General features: G+C 54.2%; 3 protein-coding genes across 8 annotated transcripts; 2 read left to right on the forward strand and 1 right to left on the reverse strand.

The window, feature by feature from the left end:
* Positions 1 to 1755: 1755 nt before the first annotated feature.
* Positions 1756 to 10337, forward strand: SNX15 (sorting nexin 15). Of its 5 annotated transcripts, none has more exons than XM_032641547.1 (8): positions 1756 to 1974; positions 4515 to 4550; positions 4770 to 4890; positions 6201 to 6316; positions 6419 to 6587; positions 6901 to 7044; positions 9239 to 9496; positions 9768 to 10337. In XM_032641547.1, the coding sequence occupies exons 1-8, from the start codon at positions 1876 to 1878 to the stop codon at positions 9872 to 9874; spliced, it is 1050 nt and encodes a 349-aa protein (XP_032497438.1). In that variant the 5' UTR covers positions 1756 to 1875; the 3' UTR covers positions 9875 to 10337. The 5 variants fall into 5 exon arrangements, with proteins under 5 accessions (XP_032497438.1, XP_032497437.1, XP_032497441.1 ...); XM_032641546.1 differs by having other exon boundaries at positions 1759 to 1974; positions 6874 to 7044; XM_032641550.1 differs by lacking the exon at positions 9239 to 9496 and having other exon boundaries at positions 1759 to 1974; positions 6874 to 7044.
* A 397-nt stretch (positions 10338 to 10734) lies between these two features.
* On the forward strand, positions 10735 to 13618 carry SAC3D1 (SAC3 domain containing 1). Of its 2 annotated transcripts, XM_032641993.1 has the most exons (3): positions 10735 to 10862; positions 11049 to 11629; positions 12711 to 13576. In XM_032641993.1, exons 2-3 carry the CDS (start codon positions 11056 to 11058, stop codon positions 13211 to 13213), a joined length of 1077 nt encoding a protein of 358 aa, XP_032497884.1. In that variant the 5' UTR covers positions 10735 to 10862; positions 11049 to 11055; the 3' UTR covers positions 13214 to 13576. The 2 variants fall into 2 exon arrangements, with proteins under 2 accessions (XP_032497884.1, XP_032497883.1); XM_032641992.1 differs by having other exon boundaries at positions 10750 to 11629; positions 12711 to 13618.
* Positions 13619 to 14103: 485 nt separating this feature from the next.
* Positions 14104 to 24531, reverse strand: NAALADL1 (N-acetylated alpha-linked acidic dipeptidase like 1). Its single transcript, XM_032641221.1, has 18 exons — positions 24332 to 24531; positions 24089 to 24261; positions 23886 to 24007; positions 23377 to 23499; positions 21084 to 21367; positions 20878 to 20982; positions 20087 to 20172; positions 19824 to 19943; positions 16874 to 16959; positions 16727 to 16790; positions 16574 to 16641; positions 16224 to 16315; positions 16052 to 16142; positions 15229 to 15310; positions 14971 to 15144; positions 14807 to 14894; positions 14604 to 14696; positions 14104 to 14296 (listed from the first exon to the last, which is right to left on the reverse strand). The coding sequence occupies exons 1-18, from the start codon at positions 24529 to 24531 to the stop codon at positions 14104 to 14106; spliced, it is 2244 nt and encodes a 747-aa protein (XP_032497112.1).
* Positions 24532 to 26510: the final 1979 nt, after the last annotated feature.

Below are 26510 nucleotides of genomic sequence, written 5' to 3' on the forward strand. Positions count from 1 at the left end.
GGAGTCTGATTTGAGAGTTTGCTTTGTGTTTCTTTCTGGAGTTAAAGCGCCCACTCATCTGAGGTCCAGTAACAAGAGTAGCCATGAGCGCTTCACCCATGGTACTGCATTCAAGCTTCGAAACCTGGTGGTGGTGGTGTTACCGAAAGCTCGGCCTCTCTGTACACCAGTGCCGAATCAAATCCCGGAGACAGAGTTTTGGGTGAAGTAGAAAAGGATAGCTTTATTGCTTTGCCAGGCAAAGGGGAACACACCGGGCTTCTGTCTCGAAAAACTATGTGCCCCGACCCCAGAGGATCTGATGGAGGGTTTTAAAACAGTGGTTCAAAGGTGGGGTCTCTGGGCTTCCCTGGTGGCACAGTGGTTAAGAATCCGCCTGCCAATGCAGGGGGCATGGGTTCGAGCCCTGGCCCGGGCAGATCCCACATGCCGCGGAGCAACTAAGCCCGTGTGCCACAACTACTGAAGCCTGTGCGCCATGCTCCGCAGTAAGAGAAGCCACTGCAATGAAAAGCCCGCGCACCACAACGAAGACCCAACGCAGCCAAAAATAAAAAATAAATAAATTTAACAACAAAAAAAGGTGGGGTCTCTGACAAGATAAGGGCGTGAGCAGGCTAATCTCAGGTGGTCATCTCAATCTGGATGAGCTTCTCTGGTCCCTTTAATCTCACCTCAGGTGGTTTCCTGGCTGCTCCTCCCTTGATGAGCAGCTGTTCAAATCCGCCCTTTGGAACTCAGGAAAGGTCATGGAGGCTGGAGTCTTGCCTAAAAGAAATGGTAGACAAAAGGAGGCCTCTGTGCCCAGGCCCCACTCGGTTTCAGCAGTATCAGTCAGGGTCCTGGATGGTTTGCCCAGACACAGATTACTGTCTTTAGCAGAAAAAGCCTCTCTTGGAAGGATACTGGGAACTCATGGCATCTCGACGGAGGTCGGACATCCAGGCTTAGAAAACAGAGTTCTCCGAAGGCTGGGCAGCCAAACCCACAGCCAGGACTGTACTCAAGGAACAACTTAGTCCCCTTGCCAGGCACTGTGCCCTCTGTCCCTCACTCAAGATTCAAGGTTTCAGGAGGGAATCCCCCGCCCCCACTTGGGACCTGGGGCAAGGAAAGGGGCTGGCATCTTCGGATTCTGGACTAAGAGGCTGGAGGGCTGCACATACTAGCGAACTACCTCGAAAGATCTGGTACTATGGTGCCAACAGAAAGAGGCAGGGGTGAATGCTGGACAGACCAACAAAGGAAAAAGAAACATCCACTGCAGTAGATTCTATTATAAACATCCCCATTCTAGAGATGACAAACTGAGGCTCGAGTAGTTAAGGGAATCTTTTGCAGCTAGTAAGACATGTGACTTCAGAACCCATGACGCCATTGTGCTTCTCTGGAGTTCTTTTTGCTCCCCCCACCTTTCCAGAAAACGTGAATTTAGTGAATCCTCGGGAAGGAGACAGGGAAATGACTTGGCAATGTCTGGCACATACTGAACACAATAAAAGTTGTGTGGATGGATGAAAGAAGGGAATTGGGAAGCAAAGGAGAAGTCATTTGGAGATATGTGATGAGGGTTTACGATCGCATGGGGTGGGCTTATCTCTAAGCAGACCTGAGTTGATCCAACCTCCCCAATCCTTATTCTCAAATCACTTAGTTCCTGCTTTACCAACAACCGAGGACTTTTTAGACGCTCCCTTGGCCAAGCGCCCTGGCCGAGAATTGCACTGTCACTTGCGACCAGCTCCCTGGGCCCGAGGACGAAGGGCGCAGGCCCGGGAGAGGCTGTGGCGGCGAAGACTGACCTGGAGGGGCAGGGGCGGGGGCGGCGTGGAGGAGGCGGAGGACGGCGGTCAGCTCTGCTCCAGCTCGATTGCCATGTCCCGCCAGGCGAAGGACGACTTCCTGCGGCACTACACTGTCTCCGACCCCCGGACCCACCCAAAGGGCTACACAGAGTACAAAGTGACGGCTCAGGTGAGGTGGGGCCCAGCGGGGACTTTGCCCTTTTAACAAGGGGGGGGCCGTGTTTTACGTTAAGGCAAGACGCTGCTGCAAGCTCCCATGTTAGACGACAGATATGGATTTCCCCTTTAAGGGGAGGTGCCGGTAGGGCCTTAGTTTACTTCTTTAGCCATCAAGGGGCGGGGCCATAGGAGGGCGGTGCCTTTTTAAAAGGGCGTGACAGCCGTTCCCAGACTGAGGTGTGGGTGACCACGCGCAACGCGTGACATCTATCCGTCAGGCTGTGAATTTCTTTTAAGTTAACATGAAAGCTCTGGCTCAACTCAAATACTGGTTAGTTCTCCAATCTCTTGGAGTAAGTTTTATCTATTGGTTTGTTTGATATTTATATAAAAGCCCTTTAAGGAGTTGAATTACTTTTAATTTTTAAAAAAATAATGCTTGTGTATGACTAAAAATTCATACAGGTCAAAAGAAATTAAGGAGTAAGCCTCTTCACACAGCAGGAAGTCAATAGATAAAGACTGAAGTTGATGTATGAAGCAGTAACAACGTTAAAAGCATATATAAAGACGGAGGAAATCATGAAAAGAATTAAAAACAAACAGTGTAACAATATCTGTAGAATGATATACAAGAACTGCCTAGGGAAGATTTTTCACTGTAAAATTTTTGTACTTTTACAATTTTGAAGTAGGCAAATATTAAACTGGTGCATTAATGACTTAAAGTGGAGCAAAAAATGTAGAGACTTCCAAAGTGATTTAGAAATTTATTTATTTTTATTTTTGGCTGCGTTGGGTCTTTGTTGCTGTGCACGGGCTTTCTCCAGTTGTGGTGAGCGGGGGTTACTCTTCGTTGCAGTGCGCGGGTTTCTCTTGTTGCAGCTTGTTGTTGTGGTGGCTTCTCTTGTTGCAGAGCATGGGCTTTAGGCGCGCGGGCTTCAGTAGTTGTGGCAGGTGGGCTCAGTAGTTGTGGCTGGTGGGCTCTAGAGAGCAGGCTCAGTAGTTGCGGTGCAGGGGCTTAGTTGCTCCGTGGCATGTGGGATCTATCCGGGCCAGGGATCGAACCCGTGGCCCCTGCATTGGCAGGCAGATTCTTAACCACTGTGCCACCAGGGAAGTCCTCCTCAATGTTTTTTAAATATAGTTTCTTTTATCCAAAATATTTTAGGCAAGTCTGTTGTGAAAAGCAAAGTTCAGTGTTTCATTGCTAGCAGTCCCTCCACAGGTCATGTCCCCTCTCTGAGCCTCTACTTCCTCATCTTTTGAATGGGCATGTGAATCATGTCTGCCTCCCTGGGGTCTAGGATAATGAACAGATGTTTTGAAAACTGTCAAAGTTACTTCAGACTGTAGGATTTTTTTTTTAATTATTATGAACGTAACATAATGAAAATGGAGTCTTTTTTTCCACCTAAGACACCAGTCTGCTCTTTCTGGGTCACAACCCCAGTGAGGGTTTCTTCTGTGTCCGGGAGTGTTCACACACAGAGGCTTTCTCCTTTAAGGGAGAAGTGGCTCCTGGGACAGAACCTCATTCTTTAGAGAACCTGGGGTTCTTTGTTTTCCGAAGGAGATGCAGGGACCCTTTGAAGGACCTGAGATAAAAGTTGGGCTGAGAATGGAGTCCTCTAGATGGGCCTTTAGGGATGGAGCCTCCCATTTTTTTTTTTTTTTTTTTTGTGGTATGCGGGCCTCTCACTGTTGTGGCCTCTCCCGTTGCGGAGCACAGGCTCTGGACGCGCAGGCTCAGCGGCCATGGCTCACGGGCCCAGCCGCTCCGCGGCATGTGGGATCTTCCCGGACCGGGACACGAACCCGTGTCCCCTGCATCGGCAGGCAGACTCTCAACCACTGCGCCATCAGGGAAGCCCCGGAGCCTCCCATTTTGAGACAGGCTGGGACCTGGGACCCTTTACTGGAGTGCTGCACTTGCACCTAGACAAACAGAAAAAACAAAGAAGCTATAAGGGGCTAAAAATAACTGCATGCCTGCAAAGCCTAGGCAATTATGAACAATAAGATACAAAAAGACCACAAACCAGTTGCCACTTCTGAGGTGCCTGGAGCAGAAGCAGGGTACTGCGCATGATCCTTGCACACAGCACCACCAAGGGGGTGGGCAGACCACCTAAGCCGCCCCTCCAGCCCAACCCACAGATCTGCCCCTGCCCTCACCCAATTTAAGGAAACAGTCAACCCTCCTCGGAGACAGCGGATAAGGGCACATGTTACTTGTTTTCCATCCCAAACTAGTAAAGCCTTAGGTCCCAATGAAGCCGTGCCTGAATTTCTCAGCTGGCCTCATCAATTTCTGTTGATTAGAGTCCAAGGACCGGTAACAATTTGACAGATGAAGAAACTAAGGTGCATGGTAGAAAAACTGCTAAAAGTTACACTCAAAGCCTTAAAGCCAGGACACCTTGATACCGCTGGCCAAAGCGCTCTGCCCCTTTGAAGGTGGCTAGGAGGTGGCCCCGATTTTACAGGGTGATGGGGTGTCTGCGATGTCAATCTCTGGTCTCACTGGTTCTTAACTTTCTTCCTCAGTTCATCTCAAAGAGGGACCCGGAGGATGTCAAAGAGGTGAGCCTCCTGGGAGGAAGGGACCATTTCGTAATTCCAGATCTGGAAACAGTAAAGGGACGGGGGTAACTCTGCCAGGAGACCAGCCCCCCTTCCTCGCTGGCCCTGGGAGGAGGGGGTGCTGTGCCCTAATGCACACACAGTGTGGGGCCAGGCTTGGGGTGGGGAAGGCCACTTCCTACCGTTGTTCAGCCCTGTCGAGTCACGTGTCCCTCTTAGGTGGTGGTCTGGAAGCGGTACAGTGACTTTCGAAAGCTGCATGGAGACCTGGCCTATACCCACCGCAACCTCTTCCGCCGCCTGGAGGAGTTCCCTGCCTTCCCCCGCGCCCAGGTGTTTGGTGAGTCTTGATCCCAGCTTTCAGGCCAGAGGTGGAGAGGGCATTGAGCAAAGGGGACCCCTGCTGGTGAGGACTGGATAGAGGGACCCTGAAACTCCTGGCAAAGACGTGTTTCAGACAGCTGGAAGGGCCCTTAGAGATGGCCTCATTTGACAGATGGGGAAATTGCTCTGCCCTTATTGTGTGTTGAGCCCTTTAACATTCCTGTTCTCATTAGCCCCATTTTCAAGATGAGGAAACTGAGGCTCAGGGAGATGAAGGGGCTTGACCTGTAAGTGGCAGAACCTGAACTCCAAGCCACAAGCCAGTGTTTCCTCTAGACCTGTGCTTGTCCAGAAATAGCAGCCACGGACCACCTGTGGTTGAGGAGCCCCAGAGACGTGGCTAATCTGAACTGAGATGTGCTATCTGATCGAATACACACTGAGAAAAGAATGTAAACTATCTCAGTAATTTACACATTGATTACATGTTCAAATGAGAATATTTTGGATATACTGGGTTAAATAGAGTGTATAATTAAAATTAACCTGTTTCTTTTTACTTTTGTAAAATGTGGCTTCTCGGGAATTCCCTGGTGGTCCAGTGGTTAGGACTTGGCACTTACACTGCTGTGGTCCCTGGTTTGAGCCCTGCTCGGGGAACTAAGATCCCACAAGCTGGTGCAGCACGGCCAAAAAAAAGAAAAAAGGTGGCTTCTAGAAAATCATAAATTATATGTGAGGCTCATATCCTTGTTACGTGTATCTCTAGACTCAGAGGAGATGTTCTTTTGTAGCAAGATGAAAGCTCATTCCTGGTAGATTATGCCAGGTAATGCGAAGTACAGCAGGCTACCCACCCTGACAGCATGATAACTAGCCCAGAGTTAAATAACTCTGCATGATACCTAGACCAGAACAGTGAAACTAAAAATGGGGCTACTTGCTGTGTGACCTTGGGTGAGTCAGCTCCCCTAAGTCTTACTTTCCTCCCTAATACATCAAAACCACCTGTAATTATTTGTTTCCTGTTGGTTGCCTGCTTCCCCCGTCTAGGATGTGATACGCATGAGGGCAGAGACCTTGCTTTTCTCTCATTCACCTTCTGAACCTAGCACATAGTAGGTGTTCAACAAACATCTGGTAAATGGATGAATAGGGAGGTTGGTCCCTCCTTGCAAGACCCTCACCCCAGGCAGAGCCAAGGAAGATTCCTAGGAGAATGGGGAGGGGGGCAGTGGGCTCCTCAGAACCAGGGAAAGTGGCCTGGGGGCCAGAAGCCCTTGTGGGTCACTGTTCTCTCCCTGCCCCTCGTCCTGGCGGGTGCAGGCCGGTTTGAAGCCTCGGTGATCGAGGAGCGGCGAAAGGGGGCCGAGGACTTGCTTCGCTTTACTGTGCATATCCCCGCACTCAGCAACAGCCCCCAACTCAAGGAGTTCTTCCGGGTATGTGTACCTGCTCTTCCCCCGTCCTCTGCACCTGGGAAGCTTACCTGCCCACCAGGCTGCACCCTGTGACTCCCTGTGGCTGGTCTTTCTCTCCTGAAGGGTGGGGAGGTGACACGGCCCTCCGAGATGTCCAGAGACGTGCATATCCTGCCACCCCCTCTGATCCCCACACCGCCCCCTGATGAACCCCGGGTGCAGCCTCATGAGCCCTGGTTGCCCCAGCCGCTCCCTGCAGAGAGGAGGGGCCTCGAGGAGTTGGAGGTGCCAGGTACATGGGGTGGGAGAAGGAGCCAGGGCTGGAGGGCCCAGAGCATGTGTATATGGGGGGTGGGGACCACTCCCTCCTCAGTGAAAAGCCTGGGGTGTTTCCCAGCTCCTCTACCACCATCCTGCTGAGGAACTCTGCACAGGTCATTTTCCTTCTCTGGGCTTTAGCTTCTTAATCTGTAAAATGGGCACAAACCCTAAGAACGGGCTTATGTATGCCTGTGGTTGCTGAAAGGATACAGTGAGAGGGTAATTACATTTTGAAAGCTGGGAAATAATAAAAGCAGGCATGTCCCCAATGATCTATTCCTCAGTGGACCCCCTGCCATCCAGCCCTGCCCAGGAGGCCCTGGATCTCCTCTTTAACTGTGGGAGCACCGAGGAGGCGTCCAGTTCCCCCGGCCGAGGCCCCCTCACCGAGGCTGAGCTTGCCCTCTTTGACCCCTTCTCCAAGGAAGGTAACAAGTTGGGACAAGTGAGGGGTGGGGCGAGGGCGGTAGCTGGGCAGGAGGTCCTTAGGGGCAGGGAGGCAGAGGCAGGCACAGCCAGTGGCTGGCCTCGCCTTGCCCGTGTAAATCTGAGAAAGGCGGCCCCTGTGGGCAAAAGGCAGCCTTGGTGAGAATTAGAAGCAGTGACCTTCCCCCGTGCTGGCGAGCTGGACGGTCCTGTACAGTGAGCAACCACGGAGGAAGTAAGCCACTTCCCACCATGGCATCTTCTCCCTGAGAAAGCTGTGGAACCAGCAGGATGTCACCGTGCCCCAGGAGGATTTCAGTTCCTTTGCTGGAAGCCCGAGGTGGGGTTTCCTGGCTAGCTTGGGGTCTGGCTGTAGATCTTCTGCCAAGAGGCCTTGTTGGTCAAGGGAGGGGAGGTCTGGGTTCAGAGGACAGCAGAGGAGGCCCCTGGAGCAGCCACTGACATGTGAGGGCACCAGAGATGGAAGGCCCCCCATGGAGGCCCTGGTCCTGAGCTCCTTGTCAGATCAGGGACTTGACCATCCCAGGCTCTGAGACACGGGGTCTTTCCGTTTTAAAATTCTCCAAGTTTATGCTGTTACTGCAACTGGGGTATTGAAGTGGCTGATGGCACGTCCGGGTCATCATGCAGCAGTTTCATTCTGGATCCCGCAGCAGTCTTTTTAAGCCCATTTTGTTGGCTTCCCTTGGTGACCTCTTGGGTAGGCCCTTAGCTTTCTGAGGTCCGATCCAAATCAGGACCTCAGTCTCCCATCCACTTTTCTCCCATCCACGTCCCCGCCAGCTCAGGCCTGACTGCCCTTGGCCATGGTGACAAGGGTGTGAGGACTGTCCTTTTACTCTTCTTGTTCTTCTTATCCCCCTGCCCTGCTCCCAGGGCTGGGGAAGGGAAAGAAGGGACTGGAGGGGAAAGGCAAGAGTGGTGTCACCATGGCTGATGAACCGGCCACAGGTAGGCGGGCATCCAGATACTCTGCCTTGCCCCAGCCAAACCCCCTGGGGTACCCAGTGCCCAGATGCTTGGGCAGGAGCCTGTCAAGACTCCTCAAAGGCAGCTCCCATAAGACATTCCCTTGGCCCACGGACAAACTCCTAAACCCTTGCCCACACCAGGCCTGGAAGCGCACTTCACTCAGATGCTGCCTTCTACCCTTGCCCCACTTTGTGGGCACCTCCAGCCAGCCTTTCACCATCAGAATTCTCCAGGCGAGGAGCCGGCGCTCGTCTCTCTCTCTTCAGCACATACACCGGGCTCTTGAACTCAAGTACTAGGGCATCCCAAGAACTCTTCCGTCTTCTGCTCCATTAGGAACACAGGGAGGGCTGTAGTCCAACTGGGAAGTGAGATGTCACCTCCCCTTCCTGTAAGAGGCCCCTGGTCTCCACATGGGGTCCCTTGGATAGGGTTGGAGAGAGGCCCACCCTTCCCTCTCCAGGCCGGTGGTGTGCAGCGGTGGTTCCCAGTCCTGCACCTTCCCTTCAAAGGCCCTTTCATCAAAGATTCATCAAATCTCTAGCCTTCTTTTGTGTAAGCTATGGAGGGCATCTTCAACCATCTCTTTGCCAGTCCTAGAGGATATAAGAGCCCTTCTTTCTGGAATGTGCGAATACCTACCACCCACTGTCTTCACATTTGGGGGCCTCAACTGAAATAGTAAAACCTTAAAAAAGCCTTGAGATTTTCTGGATCCATTATCCTAAGATTACAAGGCTTGGAGCATTTCTACCCTTGACCTGGCATAGTTGGTCTAGCATCCTTCAGTTAAACTTTATGGAGGAAATTCTTGGGTTTATGGGTCAAGCGTAGTCAGGACGGAAGTAGAACCAGTGACCCAGAGCTTGCAAGCTAATGTCAATGTGTACCTAAAGAAAGAATTCGGCTACACTGTACATCTGAGACTTAGATAATACTGTAAATCAATTATACCTCGAAAGAAAGAGAGAAAGGAGGAAAGGGAAACAATGAATTAGGGAAGTAAGGGTGTTTTTACCAAAGTACACGAACTCCACCAATCAAATAGATCATGGCTAGTGTGCTATGTACAGGTGGCTTTTGGATTGCTCAGGCACTGAAGAACCCAGGACAGGTTGGTGGGCAAGAGAGGTCTGGGGATGGACAGCAGGCCCTGGGAATAGGAGGTCCAGTCTGGCTCGAGTCCTCCATATCTGATTGCAGAAGGTGTAGGCCCCAGTCCTACCCACATGGGTGAGCTGGCAGCATTGGAGGCAGAATCTGAAAGACTGGACCAGGAACCCTGGGAGCCAGGAGGGCAGGCGGAGGAAGAGGACGAGGAAGGAGGGCCCGCCCCTGCCTATCTGAGCGAAGCCACAGAGCTCATCACCCAGGCCCTACGGGATGAGAAGGCAGGCGCCTACCCTGCAGCTTTGCAGGGTTACCGGGATGGTGTGCACGTCCTGCTTCAGGGAGTTTCTGGTGAGCGGGACTGGAGGGCGGAGGGTCAGGCCTGGGGTACTGGCTGGTGCAGTGAAGAGAGAGAAAAGTAAAAAACAAGTCAAGGATCAGAATTGCTCCTCACTGGCCAATTGTATAACCTTGGGTGGCCTCAGTTTTATTTGTAAAATGGGGAGAATATATCTGCCTCCCAGGGAGCAGGGAAAGACACATGGTGATGCTCTGAACTGTAAGGGGCTAGACCAGGGGTTCTGAACCCAGGTATCTCTGCTGAGCGATTCTGTCTTCACAGGTGACCCATCACCTGCCCGCCGGGAGGGTGTGAAGAAGAAGGCGGCTGAGTACCTGAAGCGGGCAGAGGAAATCTTGCACCTGCATCTGTCCCAGCTCCCACCCTGAGACGGGAGAGGACCCTTTCCCAGGACTCTAGCTCCAGCACTGCCAGCCACCCTCTTCTCCTCTCCCTGGTGCCTGACCTGATCTTCTGGTCTTGTAACTCCAGAGGCCATTTCTGTGTGTAACTGGACCAAGAATGAGACAAATAATGAATTCTCAGCTCCCTGACCACACCTGCCACCTTGGAATCAGGGACTCACAAGTCTGTTCCTGCCTATCTCTATCTTGATATGTGAGCAGCAGCTCTGGTCCCTAGGCTCTTTGTTTATCCATGTAGAACCGGGGTCTGCAGACTATGTCCTGCACCCAAATATGGCCCACTGCCTTTTTTTGTAAGGCCCACAAGCCAGAAGAGTTTTTACTTTTTTTTAATAGTTGAAAAAAGTCAAAAGAATAATATTCTGTGGCAGGTGAAAATTACATGAAATGTAAGTATCTAAAAAAATAAAAGTTTATTGGAACACAACCAGGCTTGTTTGTTTACGTGTTGTCTATGGTTGCTTTTTCACTACACCAGCAGAGTTGAATAGTTGCAGAGTTGACTGGTTACGACCTGTAAATCCCAGAACATTTACTGTTCTGGCCCTTTGCAGAAAAAGTTTGCTGACCCCTGATCTAGAAAATAGGGAGAAGAGCCTCCAGGGAAACATTAGAGAATGACAGCAAGGCCCCTTGAGCCAGGTTATTGGGTGAAGAGGAACCAAAGCGAGTGCACGCACTTCGGGCCCGTGGTTCAAAGCCAAACCGTGATGATTCAGAGGGCTGGAGCCTGGGAAGGCGTGGCCCCACTCCTGCCCCGCCTCTCCTACAAAGCGATTGGTTGGGGAAGGGACTACAAACCGGTGCATCATGGGAGTGGCCCAGACCGCAGAGGTGCATGACGGGCGGGCTTTAGCTGAGCCTGAGCGTGAGGAGCAGTGTTGACACTGAACTACAGCGCAGAGCATCTCGGGAGGCCTGCTCGAAGATCTGTGGGAAGTCACAGGACTCGGTGAGAGAACGGCGGAGCCAAACGGGCGGCGGGGATGCCTAGACCAGGGCGGGGAGGCGGGCCCGTCGGGGTCGGCCCCGCCCCGCCTCCCCTGAGCCTCCGCCGGCCTTGGCGTGCTCTCCCGCAGGATGGGGCGAGTGGCCGCGCCTGTCCACGGGATGCTGAGCGCCCATCCTTCCCCCCCAGCCCACCCATGTCCGGCTACGAGCTGCCCGTGGGCACGTGCGTGGACATGTGTCCGGCCGCTGAGCGCGCCCAGCGCGAAAAGGAGCGCCGCCTGCACCGCTTCGAGGTGGCGCCGGGGTGTCGCGGGCACAGGCCCCGAGCCGACCCGCAGCGCGCAGTGAAGGAGTACAGCCGGCCGGCCGCCGGGAAGATCCGGCCCCCACCGAGTCAGCTGCGTCCGCCGTCCGTGCTGCTGGCCACCGTGCGCTACCTGGCCAGCGAGGTGGTGGAGCGCACCGACGCGTCCCGCGCAGAGGTAGCCAGCTTCGTGGCGGACCGGTTGCGCGCCGTGCGGCTGGACCTGGCCCTGCAGGGCGCGGGCGACGTCGAGGCGGCGTTGGTGCTGGAAGCGGCGCTGGCAGTGCTGCTGGCAGTGGTGGCGCGGCTCGGACCCAGCACAGCGCACGGGCCAGCGGACCCGATGTTGCTGCAGGCCCAGGTGCAGGAGGGCTTTGGTTCTCTGCGGCGCTGCTATGCGCTGGGCGCCGGGCCCTACCCCCGGCAGGCCACCTTCCAGGGCCTCTTTCTGCTCTATAACCTAGGTGAGTCGGGGTCCCCGCGATAGAACAAGGGGCAGGCGGCCCTCCGTGAGGACAGTGGAGGCCGGGAAAGGAAGGAGAAGCTTTAAAACCTCACCAGTAGCTCCCTCTCCATCCCTGCCTCCTAAATGTGTGTCTCAGCCAATGCACAAGATGTACCGAGCTCCTACTTGGCCCTTCTGGCCTGTCTCTTCCCATCTTTGGGACTCAGTTTTCTCGTTACAAAAGTGGAGGGGATGGGGTTAGAATGGGACAGTTGACCTAGGTAGTGGTTTTCAAGCTTTTTTTTAAACCTCCAGTTCAGTCAGTGTTGCAAAGCGGCCAAGAACACATACGCTAACAAACGTATCTGAAACAGAAGGTTTAAGACTAGATCTTTTCTATGGATGGATGGTGCATTTTAATAAATTCTTTTTAGTTGTAATAAAATGCTGTTGACTTCATAACCCGCTAATGGGTCAGAAGCCTCAGTTTACAAAAAGTGACCCAAGTTTCCAGTGTCGTGATTCTTGGAAGGGGAGCAGAGGCAGAATTTGAAAAAATAATTGCCTCACCAGGCGGACAGAGGAGGATGTGTCAGAAGCAACTCCCAAATCTTGGGGCAGCTACGGCAGTGGAGAAAGGACTGGGTTGGAAGTCAGAAAACTCAGATTTGGTTGGGTCAAGTTCTACTACGTACAAACTCTAAGGCAGTCTGAGGCAAGTCATTAAATTATCTGGGCCTGTTTCCTTCCTCTGTAGACACTGCCTCACTTTATTATGAGGACCCAGACTATTTGAAGGGGTTCTCGAACCTCTGACAACAAATTCTGATGTGGCTTAGGAAGGGGCCAAGGGGGAAAGGGGGAGGGAGGGTGGGCTTGGCCTGGGGGAGGGCGTGGCCAGACTGGGAGGTGGGGGTGGGGTGGGGAGTGAGGTAGGGTGATGAGCTCCGAGGAGGGCCGGAAGGAGGTGGCGGAGGTGGCGTGGCTGAAGACCCGAGCAGGTGGGAGGGGAGATAGGGGGAGACCTAAGGGGATGGCACGGAAGGTGGGCCTGCTCCAGAAGGAATCAGCGTCCTCATTCGGGCTTCCCACCCTCCCAGGCTCGGTGGAGGCCCTTCACGAGATTCTGCAGCTGCCCACTGCCCTGCGTTCCTGCCCAGCCCTGCGCACTGCCCTGGCAGTCGACTCTGCCTTCCGCGAAGGCAACACTGCACGCCTGTTTCGCCTGCTCCGGACCCTGCCCTACCTGCAGAGCTGCGCCGTGCGGTGCCATGTGGGCCGTGCCCGCCGGGGAGCCCTGGCCCGCCTCGCTCGTGCCCTGAGCACCCCCAAAGGCCAGACCTTGCCCCTGGGCTTCATGGTCCACCTGCTGGCCCTGGATGGGCCCAAGGAGGCACGGGACCTGTGCCAGGCCCATGGACTGCCCTTAGATGGACAGGAGAGAGTTGTGTTCCTGAGGGGTCACTACACTGAGGAGGGGCTGCCACCTGCCGGGACCTGCCAAGTACTGGTGGGGAACAAGCTTGGAGGGCGCACCCTGGAAGAGGTGGTCACGGCAGAGGAGGAAGATGAGGCTGTGGACAGACCCAAGTCTGCGGCATGAGGAGGGCTGTGCGGTCTCCCCGAGCCCCAGGAGTGGGGCTGAAGCGCTCAGGGTTTTTCTTCATGATTCCCACACAGTAAAAGGAACTCGTTGGGCATCCCTGGTGGCGCAGCGGTTAAGAATCCACCTGCCAACGCAGGGGTTCGAGCCCTGGTCAGGGAAGATCCCACATGCCGCAGAGCAACTAATCCCGTGCGCCACAACTACTGAGCCTGTGCTCTAGAGCCCGTGCTCCGCAGCAAGAGAAGCCCCGGCAATGAGAGGCCCGTGCACCGCAGTGAAGAGTAGCCCCACTCGCCGCAACTAGAGAAAGCCCTCAGGCAGCAACGAAGACCCAACGCAGCCAAATATAAATAAATAAAATAAGTCTAAAAATAAATAAATAAGTGAAAGGAACTTGTCTTGCAAGGACAGCAGCTAGGCTCAATTTATTTGGGGAGGGCAGGGAGGAGTTGAGACATGCTAGGGGCGTGGGGGGAGCAGAACCCAAATTGGGCAATGCCCTATCCACCCTGGGCCTCAGTTTCCCTGCTGGTCACTGAGGAGTAGCTCTGGTGGTCTCTGAGTTGACATCTAAGGTTGCCATTATGCGTCCCATCCTAACCCACCCACCACCAAGAGCAGTTGGTGGTTTTGCCATCCCCACCATCCCTATCTCCTGTTCACCCTCTGACAACCAAGAGCCAGGAAGAGGGAAGGTTTCATCTGGGGCTTGTCACTCCCTTCAAGTGTCTGCACCGGTGGGGCCCTGAGCTGTTGCCTCAGAAGTTTGAGAGGGTCCTGTGGTCGTGCCCTTTCCTAGCATCAGGAGAGACGGGGACACACTCAAAGAAAACTGGAGTGGGAGAGGGTTAGGATAAAGGGTGGGGATGGGAGCTGAAGAATGAGGGCTAGGGCCAGAGGTCAGCCACAGGCCTCAGGGTGGCTGCTGCGCCCTCCAGGGCCACCACCAGGATGCTGAGCTGCCTCTGCACCTCAGCCCAGGCTGCAGATCTGGGGCCTGTGTTCATGGCCTTGGAGCAGGCATTGGACAGGCCCGGGAACGTGGCTACAGAGCCGGTGCGGGGTGCCCAGAGCACATGGCTGACAGGAGAAATGGGGGAGGATAGGACCATTCAGGGGCCAGGAGAGAGGGGAGCTTCAGCCCGGAACAGCTCCTGTATACAGCTAGGCACAAAAGCCCCTCTCCACTGGTGGTGGGAAGAGATGCAGGTTCTAGTCCCAGGGTGACCTTCACCGATTTGCCTCCCATCCTTTAAGCCTGACTCCCCAGCTGTCTCAAGGGACTGGGTTGTTCTCTAAAGGCCAGCAAAACTGACATTTTTGTCCCTCCAGCGGGTGCCCATTGCCCAGCCTCACTGCACCTCGAAGAGCTTCAGGATAGGTTCACCTGTAGTAGCGTTCCTCTGGGAAGGCTCGCGAGTTCAGGAAGGTCCGTTCCAAGAGCATCAGCTGGTCATTGAGCATCCGCACCTGTAGGGGGCTGGAGGTGACAGGGCGCTCTGGTCACCCTACAGCCAGCAGCCCAGCTGCCAGCCTGCATCCCGCCCTGGATGCCGCCCTCCCAGACACCTGCTTGCAGCCCTTGCTCACTCGGGGGTGCCCTTCTGCAGTGCTGATATGTGTTGGCCCAACACCGTGGCTGCCTCCTCAAACTTCTCCACTGCGGTCACCAGAGGTCCTGTGGGGGACAGCCAGCATCTTAGCCCTGGGGGTGCAGGGCTCCCCATTCCTCAATGTTGGGGGGGGCTCCGTACCCAGGCTGATGTTGTGCTGCTCCAACAGGCCACCAAGGTCCTGCTGGGCAGCCTGCAGGAGGCTGCGGAGGGTCTCGCTGTAGTCACTGACATTAAGAGGCAGGAAGAGGCTGTCACTGAGCCGGAGAAGCACACTGCCCACGGTCCGGGCCACGGCCTGATGGCTGCTGAAACCTTGCAAGAAGTGCAACAAGGCCAGGGCTCAGTCTTCAGCCCATCCTCCTCCAGCCTCAGAATGCCCCTTGCCCTCGTCCTCACCAGGGTCCACAAACTTGTCCACGTAATCAAAGGTGTCAAAGGCTGTGTGGTAGGTAGGGTAGATCCGGGCTGAGGTCTTGCCCTGGGGGAACAAGACCCAGAGGTGACAAGCTTGGGATGGGAAGTGGAAGGAAGTGTACAATGTAGAGACATTATTTCAATTCAATTGTCACCACATCTGTGAGGAAGGTTCTAGGATTCCTACTTTACAGAGGTGGAAGCAGGCTCAGAGAGGTTAAGTAACCTTCCTGACATCACACAGCTAATAAGTGGCAAAGCTGGGTCAGGTGCCAGTTTCCCGTTTCACATGAAGGAGAAGAACCTGGGGTTTGCAGTCAGACAAGAGGATTCAAATCCCAACTCCACCACTCAAGAGTGGTGGAGCCATGGAGGGGTGAAAGGGCCTTTTGGAGCATCAAACAGGGAGACAGGTTGGGCACTCTGCATCCCTTATCTCACTTTACCCTCAGACCACCCCTGGTTTATACTGTTATTTAAGCTATTCTGAGATAAACATTTTAAGATCTCTGGAATCAGGATGCTTCTTACAGTCAGTGTCATCCTGCAACTACTTGACAGTGCTTTTTTCCCTCCTGAAGAGTGCGCATCATAACAGTGCATCTTATACTCAGCTGTACCTTAAATTTGATAAAATAACATAGATGAGGGTGAACATGCTCAAGAGAGGTAAAGAAACTTGGCTGAGGTAGCACAGCTAATGAGTGATGGAGCCGGATTCAGTTTGCACTGGAGCGGCCCGAAGGAGGGGAGGGGGCTGGTGGAGCAAGGAACCGGGATGGGGGACGGAGGGGTGTCCGCTTACCCGGTCATAGGTGTAGGCGATGTCCATGGAGGAGATGCCCAGGAAGTGAATGAAGGGTGCGTAGTCGCTGCCCGCACCCAGAGTGCCCAGGCTGCGGGAAGGAAGATGTTTAGGCTGCAGGGCGCTGGGCCAGCTCACCAGCCCGGAGTCCACATCCCGGCCCTGGGCTCACCTGGGGACCAGGCCGTACACCGGGCTGCTACGGTTGGAATATCGGATCCAGTTGTCATAGATGCTGAGACTGCTGGGGCCTGGTGCGCGGATCTGAGCGGAGGGGGATCTAGTCTCGGGGCTGGCCCCGCCCCAGGCCCCACGACCAGGCTGGTCCTCCTCTCTGCCCACCCAAGTTTCCAGCCCACGCACAGTCCTGCGGGTCCTACAGGGCCCCCCCACCCCCGCAGCCTCAGTCCCACCCCCAGCCCTTCTAATAAGTACCAGCTCCAGCTCCGCCTACCCCGTGTAGCCCCGCCCCGCCCCGCCCGTCCTCCTCCCAGCCCAGCTCCCAGCCCCTCCCATTTCCACCTGTTTGGCTGCAGAGAAGATGACGCTTTGGACCGGGGGCGTCCCCTGCGCCCTCAGGGTGGCATTGGCTGTGAGGGGACCCGAGAAAGACTCTATTCGGGCCCCGCCCTTTCGTTTCCCTCCTCCCCGAGTAAGCCCAGCCGCCCCTCATACCAAACACCGAGATGTCCACGTTGATGTAGGCTACGGCGCGCTCCTGCAGCTTGCTGAAGGACTCCTGCAGGTGGGTGGGACCCCGTCAGCCCCGCGCTGCCCTGCCCCGGAAACCCCCTCGAGCGGCGAGCTGCGGGGCTCGCTCACCTCCGTGAACTCTGTGGAGCCGATGAGCCCAAACTCCTCTGCCCCCCAGCTCGCAAACACGATGGATCTTCGGGGACGCCAGGTGCCTGGGGAGGGGGATAAAGGGCTGGAGGGCAAGATTCCTCGGATCCTGGGGTGGCTTAGGGGGAAGGCTGGGGATGTGGAGAGGAGGGAGGGCTGGAACGGGCCGGGCACAGGCGACTGGAGGTAGGTCCTGGCATCTCCCTGGCCAAGCCTTCCCTGAGGCTCCATCTTCCTTTTACCAGCGCCCCTCCGCTTCTGTGACAGCCCCCAACATTGACGCCAACACCGATCTCCCTCCGTCAGGTGGTACCTTCTGCCAGAATGCCCTATCCACCTCTTCTCTCTGGCTATGCTGATTAGAGGTCCCCCAACTCTCTCCTCCATGCATCCTATGCAAAACTCTCCCCTAATCATCTTCACTTGGCGATGATACATTCACATTCTCCTTAGAGCGTTATCCACATTGAGCCAATCCTTACAACACGTCGTGAGGGACAGACTATGACTCTCTCCATTGAGGAAACTGAGCCATAGAGAAGTTTAATGACTTGCCAGGATTACACAGCTGGTAGGCAGCAGAGCCAGGGTTCAAATCCAAGGCCTGGCTCCAGAATCCAGGGGCTTAACCAATGCCCCACATTGCTTCTCATAGCCTCCCGCAGCCTGGCTTCCATCTCCAGTCTCTGTGCCCTCGCTGCTCTTGCCACAGGCCTCAGCCACCTCCTGGAAGCCTCCGAGGTCCTTGCTTGACCCCCTCACTGCCTTCAGATCCCCCCTCCCCCTCCACGGCGCTATGGGCTCCTGGCTGTGCTCCCGTCTCTGGATGCAACTCAGTCCCCTTTGATCATTCCTCATCTTTTTGTTTTAAACCAAAAATTTTAAGTATAGGGACTTCCCTGGTGGCCCAGTGGTTAAGACTCCGTGCTCCCAAGGCAGGGGGCCTGGGTTCGATACCTGGTCAGGGAACTAGATCCTGCATACCGCAACTAAAAGATACTGCGTGCCACAACTAAGACCCGGTGCAGCCAAATAAATAAAATTTTTAAAAATTTATTTATTTATTTTTGACTGTGTTGGGTCTTCATTGCTGCGCGCGGGGTTTCTCTAGTTGCAGCGAGCAGGGGCTACTCTTTGCTGCAGTGTGCAGGCTTCTCATTGCAGTGACTTCTCTTGTTGCAGAGCACGGGCTCTAGGTGCGTGGGCTTCAGTCGTTGTGGCTCGCGGGCTCTAGAGCGCAGGCTCAGTAGTTGTGGCGCACGGGCTTAGTTGCTCCGCGGCCCGGGGATCTTCCCGGACCAGGGCTCTAACCTGTGTCCCCTGCATTGGCAGGCAGATTCTTTTTTTTTTTTTTTTTTGGGTTCACGGGCCTCTCACTGCTGTGGCCTCTCCCGTTGCGGAGCACAGGCTCCGGACGTGCAGGCTCAGAGGCCATGGCTCACGGGCCTAGCCGCTCCGCGGCATGTGGGATATTCCCAGACCGGGGCAGAAGCCCCCATCCCCTGCATCAGCAGGCGGACTCTCAACCACTGCGCCACCAGGGAAGCCCGGGAGGCAGATTCTTAACCACTGTGCCACCAAGGAAGCCCTAAAAAAATTTTTTTAAGTATAAAATGCTTGCAATGAAAAATTCTCATTTTTTCTGCCAAAAATGCATAAGATGAATCTAATCAGACAAACCCAAATTGAGGGACAGTCAACAAATGAAATATCAGGATCATGAAAGAAAGAACAGCTAAGAAACTATTACAAATGACCCATGCAACTACTACATGTGCAACGTGTGATCCTGGATTGGTTCTTGGACCAGAAATTTCTTTTGCTGTAAAAGTTATTGGAACAGGGGCTTCCCTGGTGGTACAGTGGTTAAGAACCTGCCTGCCGGGTTTCCCTGGTGGCAGAGTGGTTAAGAATCTGCCTGCCAATGCAGGGGACATGGGTTCGAGCCCTGGTCCGGGAAGATCCCACATGCCTTGGAGCGACTAAGCCCATGCGTCACAACTACTGAGCCTGCACTCTAGAGCCCGCGAGCCACAACTACTGAGCCCATGTGCCACAATTACTGAAGCCCGTGCACCTAGAGCCCTTGCTCCGCAACAAGAGAAGCCACTGCAATGAGAAGCCCACACACTGCAACAAAGAGTAGCCCCCACTCGCGGCAACCAGAGAAAGCCCACGCGCAGCAACGAAGACCCAATGCAGCCAAAAAAGTAAAATAAAATAAATAAAGTACTTTGCCCATTTAAAAACAAAAGTTTTCAGAACAATTGGCAAAATTGTTAATTTCCTGATTCTGAGCATTGCACTGTGGTTATGAAAGAAAATGTCCTTATTTTTAGGAAATATCCAGCTCTGCCACCTGGTCCAGCAGCTCCTTCCCACATGCTGTGCCCTCCACCTGGATCTCCACCCTTACCGCTCCCAGAACTGCCGCCTCCCTGCGCTCTGGCTTGCATCTGGAAAGCCTCATAGATATTTTTCCTTATAGCACGTTTCACAGCTGTCATTACAGCATGAACTCTGGTGTTCACTGGGGGATGTCCAGTGCCTAGAACTGGCCTGGCACATAGTAGCCATGGGGGACATATTTGTTGAGTTGACGATTGTCTGTCACCCCTGCCTCAGTTGGGCTGAGACTCTCTGAGGGCAGAGCCTGGGCACTGCCTCGCTCGAGGCCACATCTGGCCTTGCTTCATTGGAGGGGCCCAGGAAACCCTCAGAAGGTGTTGCACAAGTTCCCTGCCTCGAGCGAGGCCAGGGCTGGTGTCCATGCGTGTCTGCCCCCAGGGCCCTCAAGCTTCGCCCAAGTGGGGACTGGAGAATGAGAGAGAGGAGCGGGGACAGGACGCCCAAAAGCTCGGGGAGGACTGAGCTGGAGGCGACCTCCTGGGGAGAGAGTCCCTGGACCAGGGGAGCAGGATCCGCTCACCCTTCTTCAGCAGAGTCCCCAGGACGCGGGAGAGCTCCAGGAGGACAGCAGTGCCACTGCTGGGGTCCACGGCCCCGTGAACCCAGCTGTCCCGGTGGTTTCCATACAGCACATAGCGGTCTGGCGGGAGGAGCAGAGTCAGACGCCCAAGTGGAGGAGCGAGGGTGGGCGGGGCAGCCAGGCTGGGCAGAGGGGGCGTGGTCAGGGGCGCTCAGAGCAGGGCCGGGTCCTGGGGGCGCAGGGAACAGTGAGGCGGCGCTCACCAGGCTCCACCGCCCCGCGGATGATCCCCAGGACGTTGGAGGAGTTCCGCAGCTCCAGGCGGTTGTAGACACTCACGTTCACCTGGCTGGGGGAGCGTAGGGGTATTAGGAGTCTTCCCCTCCACCAAAGTAGGAGAAACTGAGGCCCAGAGCAGGAAGGGGACCTGGCAAGATCACTTGCCTGGAAATACCAGGAGAGACAGCGAGGCTAGAGCCCAGCTCTTCTGATTCCAATTCTCCTTTATACTCACTCACTTATTGGATACCTAGTGTATGGCAGCAGCGTACCAGGCTCTGGGCGATGACTGAGACAGACATGGACCCCACCCTCGTGGGGCCTCCCTCTCCTGAGGGAGGCAGACCCCAAGGAAGTGAACAACTGCAGGCAGTGAAGGGGCTTGGGAGGACACCGACAAGGTACCTGGTGGCAGGTGGGGAGGTTAGTGCAGGCCAGGAATGACAGAGCGTAAGGAAGGATGTTCCCATCAGCAGGAACAGCAAGTGCAGAGGCCCTGATGTGGGAAGGAGCTGGGTGTGTTCAAGAGAGGGGGCGGCTGGAGAATGGAGGTCCAAGATGAGGTGGGGGGGACCCCACAGGGCCTTGTGAGGCACGCAGCTGTTTCACAGGCTTCCCCAAAGACAAGACAGATACTCTGGAATCAGGGAGGGGTTGGGAGACAGGAGAAAGGGAAAGGCCAGGCCTTGAAGTGAGCACTGAGGAAACCAGGGTCAAGGAAGCATAACAAGGGAAGAGAAGGGGAGCGTTGGGATAGGAGGGGGCCCCATCTCACCTGCCTGCTGGGAAGATACCATCAGAACGGAAGCCGGGCCCCAGCTTGTAGTCACAGCCCAGGGCTCCCTGCCAGGCAGCTGGGGCTGAGGCTCCCTGCAAGTTGCTGGGGAGGAGGGGGAGGCCCATCAGAGCAAATATGGGTGCCGGGGTTGAAGTTTGGGGGCCACTGGAGAGTGGGAAGGAGACCCCAGGGCAAAAGCTCACCAGAGAAGGACTTCTGCATCCTTGAAGCCAATGGGCTGAGTGGGAATTGGGGGAAATCCGGAGGCATTGTCAGAGTCCAGGCGGAAGGAGGAGGGGTTGGCTGGAAGGTAAGGAGTCAGGGGGTCCCCAAAATACTCAAAGTAGGAGCCTCGCTCCACCCCCGAGGGAGGAAGACCCCAGGAATGCGGGAAGGTCTCGTTCGGCAAGCTTTTCCCGTCGTTGATATCTGCAGGGTCCGTGTACACCAGCACCCCAGACACCCCATACTTGGCAGCATTCACAGCCTGCAGAAGGCAGAGGAGGCTGTGTTTAGGGAGGGGCGAGAAGGGGGCACATCTTGTTCCTCTTCCTCCCTCCCTCACTGTGGAAGCCAGGACAGATCTGTCTTCCCACCAGCAAGATGATACTTAACGCAAGTCATTTGTCGCAGTGCTGCTTGAGGCAGCAAAAGACTGTTGCGCCTAGGCAATGGCTCATCGATGGGGTCATGAAATAGACGGAGGTGCCCTACAGTGGAGTACTATACAGCTGTGTAAAAGGAGGATGTGCTCCTAAACCCATGTTCGTATAAACACTGTTCATAGTAGCCGAAAGGGGGAAACAGCCCAACCGTCCATCACTGATGAATGGATAAGGAAAACCTAGTATATAACGTGCAAAGGAATATTACCGATTCTTAAAAAGGAGTGAACTTCTGATACATCAATGAACTTTGAAAACATTATGCTGAGTGAAATAAGCCAGACACAAAAGGACAAATATCACATGATTCCTCTTACGTGAGGTACCTAGATGAGGCAAATTCATAGAGACAGAAAGTCAAATAGAGGTTACCAGGGGCTGCAGAGGGAGAATGGGGGCGTTCGTGTTTAATGGGTACAGAGTTTCATCTGGAACCGTGAAAGCATTCTGGAAATGGTTAGTAATGATGGTTGTGCAATATTGTGAATATCCTGAATGCCATTGCATTGTACATTTTAAAAATGGTTAACCTGGTAAACTGGTAAAATGTATGTTACATATATTTTAGGACAATAAAAACAAAACAGTACATTAAAAAAAAAAAAGATCAAGGACAGAGTTTATGTACCAATTGAGAATGATCTCCAGGACGTATTAAGGTGAAAAAAGCATAGCTCAGAACAGTATATTTATGCTACTTTTATATAAAAGGAGAAAGAAGTAAGAATATATCTTCATACGTTCTTCTTCCCAAAGAAACTCTGGATACATATCCCATAAACAAACAAACAAGCTACCTTTTTGGAGGATGGCATTATGAGAAAACTTTTTCACTCTATACTTTTTTTTTAAAACTGGAAGTTTCATAATCTGTATAATTCCACCATGCCTGTTCGCCTTTCTTCTCTTTTCTTTCCATTTTTTTACCCCCAGCTCTTATCATGGGCACTTCTTTCATTTAGTTATTTATTTTACTGCTTTTTAAATTGTGATAAAGTACACACAACATGAAATTTACTATCTTAACCATTTTAAAGCATACAGTTCAGTGGCATTAAGTATATTACTGTGCTACCATCACCTCCATTCACCTCCAGAACTCTCTTCATTTTGCAGATTTGAAACTCTGGACCCACTAAAGACTAACTCCCTAGTCCCTGCTCCCACTCTATACCTTTTTATATTTAAAATAAATAAGTAAGTAAACATTTAAGAAAACACAAACATGTAACCCTCAGTCAAAATTTTGTGTTGAGGGCTTCCCTGGTGGCGCAGTGGTTGAGAGTCCGCCTGCCGATGCGGGGGACATGGGTTCGTGCCCTGGTCCGGGAAGATCCCACATGCCGCGGAGCGGCTGGGCCCGTGAGCCATGGCCGCTGAGCCTGCGCGTCCGGAGCCTTTGCTCCACAATGGGAGAGACCACAACAGTGAGAGGCCCGCGTACCACACAAAAAAAAAAATTGTGTTGAAAAGAAGCAAGTTGTGGAGGAAGGGACAACAGGAGGGATTTAAGTCGAATGTTCAGAAGAACTACGTCACAGGAGGACTTAGACTTCCAGAATATACCAAAGCTGAAAAATGTGCCCAATTCCTTTATTTCCCAAGGCTCAGGGAGGTTAGGGGAGATATCCAAGGTCACACAGCACCTAAGTGTTCTTTGGGCCAATCAATGGGCTAGAGCCTGGCTGGGCAGAGTGCCAAAGCAGGCCATTGGTGGGTGGAAGGAGTCCTTCACCCTCTACTGCCCCGAGCCCAGGGCTTGGCCTACCCCTCAGCCCTGCTCCATCCCCTTCCCCACACATCCTCCTGTCCACTGGGGGCTGCTGCTTACCTTAGCCCTGCGCCCTACACCCCCATAGCGGGTCAGGACGATGCTATCTTGGAGTTTGATGCCCTGTTGGTATAGCTCCATGAAGTCTTCTTCCGAGCCCCGGTTAGCATAGACGAGGAGGCCCTGTTCCCCAGAGAAGGTAACCCTTAGAGCCAGGCCCAGGAAAGAAGGGGAAAGGCTGAGTGGCAGGATGAAGGATTTAGAGTCTGTCCCCCAACCTCGCCTAGAGCTTATAAGCTCCCCAAGACAAAGTCACACCTGGTTTGCTCTGTGTCCATGTACCCTGTATCAGGCCTGGCTTTGAGCAGGGCCCATTAGTGTTTGTTGAATGACTAAGTGATGGGCAAAAGGAGTCGTAGTGGAGTGTGGAAGCAAGTAAATTCTGGGTGGGGCTGAGCCCCAGTTGAGGCACTTTTCTTCAACTGCCCATAGGTCAGGATGGGAGCAGCTGGGGTAGAAGCCAGCGGGAGCTGGGCCATGGCAGTGGGGAGGGGGTGTCCCAGGCCCACCTGAGGGGTTCCGGGGGGAGCATAGGCAGCATATGGTGGCACCACATTGGGGTCCCCCTGCTCCCCAGTCAGGTTCTCTTCACTTCGTTGGGAGGAGAAGAGGATGCCCCCAGCAGGACCCACTGTGGAGAGAGGGCAGTGTCCGGGCTGGGCCGGCAGCTCCCCCGGCCCACAGGCCTCCCCAGGCCAGAGCAGGACCTCACCAACATCCACACGGTTGGGCTGCTTCTGGCTGGGGAAGGACAGCAGCACTTCGTACTCAGAGGTCCCGGCTGAGTCCAGGCCCGACTCCGGGTCCTGCCAGCGCCGCAGTAGCAGCTGCACCAGCACCTCATCCCGGGGGCTGGTGGCCAGGTGCGGCTCCTTGGAGAGTTCTCTGCAGGGTGGGCCCAGGGTCAGGGAGGAGCCTCTGGCAAACAGGAGGGGCACATGGGCAGGCCTCTCACCTAAGGTTCTCCCGGATCCTGTCGGCATCGAGCTGTCCCATGACAGCCTCAAGGATCTCCAGGTCCAGGTCCTGGGAGGCTGAGGCACTGGGGGCTGGCAGGTCAGTCCCCTTGGGGATGGCGAAGTGGCCCAGGATGATCCCCAGCCCCAAGAGGGCAGCGGCCCCCAGCACCCCTCCAAGCACCTTCACGCACTGCATCTTGTGGAGTCTTGGCCAGCTGGTGTGGCTCCTTATAGATGGGGTGTCGGGTCCAGTTAACCATTACCTAATAGGTGGCCCTGCCCTTTGGCCACTAGCTGGCAGGGAGAGTAAGGGAGTGTCCTGCAGGAAGGGCCAGGAGCTCTTCACATCCAGCTCGATTTCTGCAACATTCACTTGGAAGAGACCTCCAAGGGGCATCAAATCCATACCTGGACGCTGAGGCTTGGAGAGGGACAAAGTTTCACTCACGGTCTCCCAATAGGAGAGGCCAAGGTAGGACTGGAACTCAGCCCCTGTCTCCAGAGTGGGGCTGGGCCTGCTGCCCACCATCTCTGCCTCTGTTTCCCTGGTGTCATTCCAGCTCCAGCGCATCCAGCCCTGGCTACTTGATTGGGTTTTAAGTTCAAATCCCATCCTTTGCTAGACGTAAGTTGTGTGACCTTAGGCAATTCACTTAGCTTCCCTGAGCCTGTTTTCTTAGCTGTGAAATGGATAATAGAAACTAGTTCACAAAACTGTGGTGCTGTTTTCATTAAACAAGGCCACATCTGTAAAAATGTCTAGTGTGGTGTCGAGCCCATAGTAGGAACTCAGTACATTTTAGCCACTCCTGCCTCATCTGACGCCTTAAAATGCTAAGCCTAGAGCTAAGGGAAAAAGAGGGACTCAGAAGAATTCTCTGTAACTATCCTGCAGGGGTCCCAGTTTATGGGAGAAAGTGGGACTCTTAGAAAAGGAGACTGGGCACTTCCCTGGTGGCGCAGTGGTTAAGAGTCCGCCTGCCAACGCAGGGGACACGGGTTTGAACCCTGGTTCGGGAAGATCCCACATGCCGCGGAGCAACTAAGTCCGTGAGCCACAGCTACTGAGCCTGTGCTCTAGAGCCCACGAGCTACAACTACCAAGCCTGTGTGCCACAGCTACTGAAGCCTGTGTGCCTCGAGCCCGTGCTCTGCAACAAGAGAAGCCACCGCAATGAGAAACCCGCGCACGGCAACGAAGAGTAGCCCCCGCTCGCTGCAACTAGAGAAAGCCCGCGTGCTGCCACAAAAACACAACGCAGCCAAAAAGTAAATTAAATTAAAAAAGAAAAGAAAGGAAGACTGTTCTAGAGGACAGAGCCGGAGAAGCACACTTTCTTGACAAGCTGACCTCCATCCCCTGACCCTACCAGGAATCCATCCATCTATTAATTCATCCATCCATTCATTTATTCACTCCTTCACTCCTACCTGCAAGCACCTTTCATTTATTCAGCCCTATGCCACATCCATGCCAGGCCCTGGGGAAGCCAAGGTGCCCAGGGACTCAAGTCTGGCAGGGGAGTCAGATAGGCTTTGGGTTCAACCATGTGGTAAGCGCCCCTATAGAGGGAGGACCAACATGCTCCCAGTGGAGAGAATGACAAATTCTGTCCAGAAGGGAACACTTGAGGGGAATCTTCCAAGGATGAGAAGGCATTCAGCGTGCAGAGAAGGCAAGGGGCAGGCCATCCTTACAGATGGCCTGGCATGTATAAGGGCTGAGAGGGAGAGAGAGCCACCAAGTACTCGCTATAAGCCTCTTTCAGACTTCATAGACAGCCAGGCAGGGGTGGGAAGGTCCCTGGGGCTCAAGTGTGACTCCTTCCACCTGCCATGGCCTATCCTGCCTTGGGATTCTGCCCAGCCAGGCTGCAACCCATTGGTTTTGTTTGTTTGTTTGTTGTTTAAATGTTTATTTATTTGGCTACATTGGGTCCTAGTTGCGGTGCATGGGCTTCTCCAGTTGCAGCATGCGGGCTCTCTAGTTGTGGTGTGTGGGCTCCAGAGTGCGCAGGCTCAGTAGTTGTGGCGTGCGGGCTTAGTTCCCCCTCAGAATGTGGGCTCTTACTTCCCCAACCAGGGATAGAACCCGCATCCCCTGCACTGGAAAGCGGATTCTTAACCACTGGACCACCAGGGACGTCCCCAGGCTGCAACCCATTGATTGGCCCA

This window comes from Phocoena sinus, chromosome 8, assembly GCF_008692025.1.
Source record: "Phocoena sinus isolate mPhoSin1 chromosome 8, mPhoSin1.pri, whole genome shotgun sequence".
Classification (NCBI taxonomy): domain Eukaryota; kingdom Metazoa; phylum Chordata; class Mammalia; order Artiodactyla; family Phocoenidae; genus Phocoena; species Phocoena sinus.

Bases quoted from the DNA above. Each gene is read 5' to 3' on its own strand.
- NAALADL1 (XM_032641221.1), bottom strand. From the start codon at position 24,531: ATGCAGTGCGTGAAGGTGCTTGGAGGGGTGCTGGGGGCCGCTGCCCTC. The intron at 16,960-19,823 runs GTGAGCGGATCC...CCCCCTCCCCAG, and splicing joins GGGGACTCTGCTGAAGAAGG to GCACCTGGCGTCCCCGAAGA. The intron at 14,895-14,970 runs GTACGGAGCCCC...TGTCCCCCACAG, and splicing joins GCAGCACAACATCAGCCTGG to GACCTCTGGTGACCGCAGTG.
- SAC3D1 (XM_032641992.1), top strand. From the start codon at position 10,897: ATGCCTAGACCAGGGCGGGGAGGCGGGCCCGTCGGGGTCGGCCCCGCC. The intron at 11,630-12,710 runs GTGAGTCGGGGT...CCACCCTCCCAG, and splicing joins CTTTCTGCTCTATAACCTAG to GCTCGGTGGAGGCCCTTCAC.
- SNX15 (XM_032641546.1), top strand. From the start codon at position 1,876: ATGTCCCGCCAGGCGAAGGACGACTTCCTGCGGCACTACACTGTCTCC. The intron at 4,551-4,769 runs GTGAGCCTCCTG...TGTCCCTCTTAG, and splicing joins ACCCGGAGGATGTCAAAGAG to GTGGTGGTCTGGAAGCGGTA. The intron at 4,891-6,200 runs GTGAGTCTTGAT...TGGCGGGTGCAG, and splicing joins CCCCCGCGCCCAGGTGTTTG to GCCGGTTTGAAGCCTCGGTG.